Below are 4,326 nucleotides of genomic sequence, written 5' to 3' on the forward strand. Positions count from 1 at the left end.
TTATAATATTTTTTTAAAAAGAATAAAAAAAAAAGATGTTGCAGACATCAAAAAAAAAAAAAATCCCTTTGGGCAGGATTCCCCCCTGGACCTTATTCTTCTCATCTATAAAATGGGAGTGGTGCTAGGACCAACCTCTTGGGTCATTAGTTAGGAAGGCATGAGCTCATACGTGTAATGCATTAGCACAGAGCTAGTGTTGCGTAAAGTTAGAATAAGCAGTGGCACTAGGGCTGAAACACTGTTCTTGGGCCCTGAGTGCTTGAGTCTCATTGCCACTCCCTTCTTCCCTTCCTCCCCCCAGACTCCAGCAGCAGCACCCAGCCTTCTCAGGTGTGGCTCGGCTGGCCAAGCGGTGGGTGCGTGCCCAGCTCCTGGGTGAGGGCTTCACCGATGAGAGCCTGGACCTGGTGGCTGCCGCTCTATTCCTGCACCCCGAGCCCTTCACCCCTCCCAGGTGATTCCCTCCGCCTTTTCTCTAGCCAGGAAGTTCCCCTTGGGGCCGGCTTTCATCCCTAGTACTGCACCTTCAGTCCAAATGGGAGAGGGTGGCTGAGGCAAGTGACAGAGGGGTTCTGAGACATACCCTCAATCCATGCCAAGAGGTGTAGCCCCTAGATTGCAAGAAGCTTGGGGATGTGGGGCTGGACCCCACTTTGCTCACTCCTTCCCCTCAGCTCCCCCCAGGTGGGCTTCCTTCGGTTCCTTTTCCTGGTATCAACCTTTGATTGGAAGAACAACCCCCTTATTGTCAACCTCAACAATGAACTCACTGGTAAGTGGTAGGACTTTGTGGATTGCAGAGTGTGGCAGGCAGGGGTTTTCCTGGTCAGTCTGTTGGGTTTTCTCTGCCTCCCCTGTCCCAGATTGCTGTCAGATTAGAATAGATGCCCACTGCCCTGGCTGGGCAGCTCACTTGGTTAGAGCATCGTCCCAATATACCAAGGTTGCGGATTCTATCCCTGGTCAGGACATATACAAGAATCAGCCGATAAATGCATAAATAAGTGGAACAGCAATCTTTCTCCCTCCCTCCTTCCCTCCCTCCCTCCCTTTTCCTACCCCTCCCTCCCTCTCTTTCCCCCTTCCTCTCTCTGTAAAAAAAAAAAAAGGTGCCCAGACCTCTTGGGGGTGGGGTGGGAGTGATGATTTCTGGTTGTAACATGAGGAGCTCCTGGTCCTAGGAGAGAGGAAGGTGTCAGCTTTCTAATTCCCCAGGTGTGTGGGAGCTTGGGGTTGGAGGGGGCCAGGGCCAGGCCTCAGCTTGTACAGGCCGGGAAACCAGATGGGTGCCAGGCAGTGGAAAATTCTGCTCTGGGCCGAGGCTGGTAGTTAACGCCCTGCCTGCCTGAGGCAAATTCCGTGTCCCTTTCACCTTTTGCCACCTGGAGGGGCATCGGAAATCCTCGTGATGGGTAGCTGCTGGGTGTACAGGAGCAGGACCTGGGGCAGTAGCGGGTATCTGGGGGAGAGGGCCAAGCTGAGCCAGGATTCCCTCTTGTCCACAGTGGAGGAGCAGGTGGAGATCCGCAGTGGCTTCCTGGCAACTCGGAAACAACTCCCCGTCATGGTCATCATCACCCCTCAGGATCGCAAAAACTCCATATGGACACAGGATGGGCCCTCGCCCCAGGTTCACTCCCATCTCTGCCCCCAAATGTGTGGCTTTCTCCCAAGGAAAAAGCAGGCCTAGCCTGAGCTAAGAGAGACCTGTGGTCAGGTCAGACTTATTTGATACATGTGTACCCCCAGATCCTGCAGCAGCTTGTGGTCCTGGCAGCCGAGGCCTTACCGATCCTAGAGAAGCAGCTAATGGATCCCCGGGGGCCTGGAGATATCAGGGTAAGCCCCTGACCAGGACTGACTCCGGGGGCTCTGAGGATTCCACCTTTGAACCTGGAAGTCCGGCGCTCTAGGAGCCCTCAGAGGATGCCCGGTCCCCTGTTTATTGAGATTGAAGCTGCCCAGGGTGACGGGCAGTGGAGGGGCCTGGAGGAGAACCGGGGCCCCAGCTCCATCCAGGCCTCATGCTTCCAGCCTATGCTCCTTGTGCTAACCCAAGCTCGCACCAGCTGGCTCTGTTTCTGCCTTCACATGAGCACTCAGGCCCATAATGGGTGGTCACATCAAGGGGGAGAAGTCAAGGTGGAGATGTAGAAAAGTTTGTGTTCAGCTCCCAACTCTTCAGTGGGCACTGTTGACCCTCCCTGTCCTTTCTCAGACAGTGTTCCGGCCGCCCTTGGACATGTATGATGTGCTGATCCGCCTGTCTCCCCGCCACATCCCCCGGCACCGCCAGGCTGTGGACTCACCAGCTGCCTCCTTCTGCCGGGGCCTGCTCAGAGAGCCAGGGCCCTCGTCCCTGATGCCTGTGCTGGGCTACGATCCTCCTCAGCTCTATCTGGCACAGCTCAGGGTAGGTCCTAAGGGCCGACGGACCCCGGGGAGGGGACGTGGAGGTGACTCTGTCCTGTAATCTTGTCTCTGTCCTGCCCTTTCTTAGGAGGCCTATGGGGACCTGGCCCTTTTCTTCTATGACCAGCATGGTGGAGAGGTGATCGGAGTCCTCTGGAAGCCCACCAGCTTCCAGCCCCACTCTTTCAAGGTGTGCTGGCTGGGGACAGCCATCTGCTCCTGAGTGTGTGCATATGGTTCCCTGTGGGCGTGCGTGTCTGTGTGTGGCCTGCTCCGTGAGTGACCCTGTGTCAGGTGTGACGTATATGTGTCGGTGTGTCTGGGCGTGCCTCTGTGACACTTCATTTCTCTGATTCCCACAGGCCTCCAACACAAAGGGGCGCATGGTGGTGTCTCAAGGTGGGGAGATGGTGATGGTGCCCAATGTAGAAGCCATCCTGGAGGACTTTGCCGTCCTGGGTGAAGGCCTGGTACGGGCTGTGGAGGCCCGAAGTGAGAGGTGGACTGTATGAGCTCCAGTCTCAGGAACAACCTGTGGATGGACAGCAGGATTTTACACCTCTGGAGCAAGGTGTCAGTGGTGGGACCTCCACCCTCGTCGCATATGGACCCTCCTTGGAGAGCCTGATGACTTGAACACACTGACTCGTTCCCAACAGAAGTCCTGCCCCAATTCTCTGACTAATGCACCAGCATTGGGGCAGGGGCCATGATGTCCTATGGAGTCCCCTGGACCTGACTGAACTCCCAGAAGTTGGGTGGAAACGGAGGAGTTCCATCTATCTGTCAGCCCTGGCCTGGGACTTTTTTTCCTTCCTAGGCTGCTTCCAGAAGCCTGGAAAGGAGGACATGTGCCCCGGGCTGGGACTCTGTCCCCTTCCCATTGCCAGGATACGTGCCTAGACTTCTGCATGTCCTTCGGTGCATTATCGGCCTTTACATGGGGCCCAGAGCAGATGTGGCACTTCCTGCGGATCAGAGCACCAGCACTGAGCAGTGGAGTGGGGCTGGTAGACAGCATTGAAGGGGCATCATGCCTTCCTGTGTTGTTTCTGCTGCTGTCCAGGGTGGGACCGTGGAAAAGCACAGAGGACAGGAAGAAGCTATGTGGGTGAGAGGATGAGGGGGCTGGTGACCCCCCAGTCCAGGAGAGATGCAGACGCACAGAGTGCTGCCCTGGCCTCTCAGTGTCCGACACCCTCCACCTCTGTGCTTCTGCCCTTTCTGTCACAGACCACCTGCAATGTGCCTTGTGGGGGTGCCTCGGTGAGCTAGACCAAGTCCTGCTCCAGGAGCCCCGGTGCTCTGGGGGAGGGATGCTGCTTCCTTCCAGCCTGACCCATACGTCCGCACAGCAGCCCCTCCCTTCTCCATCTCCCCTAATCTTGCCGTTTTCCTAGACTCAGAAAAGTGCCTCCTCTTTACACCCTCCCTCACCCCCAGCCGAGAGGCTCTTTCCCTCTGAAGTACTTGGAGCAGTTACTGTGCTTTGCCATCGCTGACAGCACCACAAACTCTCCTGTTGTCTTAAATTCTGGTTTAAGATTAAATCATTCAATTTTCTCATGTTCGTGGCTTGTCTGCCTTTTTCATGGGGTTTTAACCTTGTCTCCTATATGTAAGCTCTTTGGGGGCAGGGAACATGTTTGAAGATAGGTTTCGTGGCACCCAGTACCGTGTGCTGTACTCAAGTGGGGTACAGGTGTGTGCAGGAGGGGCACCTTGCCCAGGCAGATGGAGGGCCGGGAAACCACCAGGAGACTTCCAGGAAAAGAGAATCAGTTTGTGATCTCTGCCAGAATGTGTGGGGTGGTGATGGTGGAAGACAGCCTGAGAGAGAATGACAAGTCCATGTTTATTGAGCCTAATAACTGCTGAGCCCTATTTGTTATTTTGCACATCTTATTTACG

At 55.5% G+C, this 4,326-nt stretch overlaps 1 protein-coding gene across 1 annotated transcript in view; it reads left to right on the forward strand.

The window, feature by feature from the left end:
- NOL6 (nucleolar protein 6 (RNA-associated)) overlaps positions 1-3,985 on the forward strand; it is a 9,798-nt gene extending 5,813 nt beyond the window's left edge. Inside the window, exons 17-23 of the mRNA XM_005859563.2 lie at positions 305-457; positions 678-775; positions 1,509-1,633; positions 1,753-1,842; positions 2,222-2,416; positions 2,504-2,605; positions 2,778-3,985. Coding sequence (XP_005859625.1) covers positions 305-457; positions 678-775; positions 1,509-1,633; positions 1,753-1,842; positions 2,222-2,416; positions 2,504-2,605; positions 2,778-2,927 — 913 coding nt within the window. The 3' untranslated portion in view covers positions 2,928-3,985. The remainder of the gene's footprint in view (positions 1-304; positions 458-677; positions 776-1,508; positions 1,634-1,752; positions 1,843-2,221; positions 2,417-2,503; positions 2,606-2,777) is intronic.
- The last annotated feature ends 341 nt before the right edge of the window (positions 3,986-4,326 follow it).

Source organism: Myotis brandtii, unplaced genomic scaffold (genome assembly GCF_000412655.1).
Source record: "Myotis brandtii unplaced genomic scaffold, ASM41265v1 scaffold1270, whole genome shotgun sequence".
Taxonomy (NCBI): domain Eukaryota; kingdom Metazoa; phylum Chordata; class Mammalia; order Chiroptera; family Vespertilionidae; genus Myotis; species Myotis brandtii.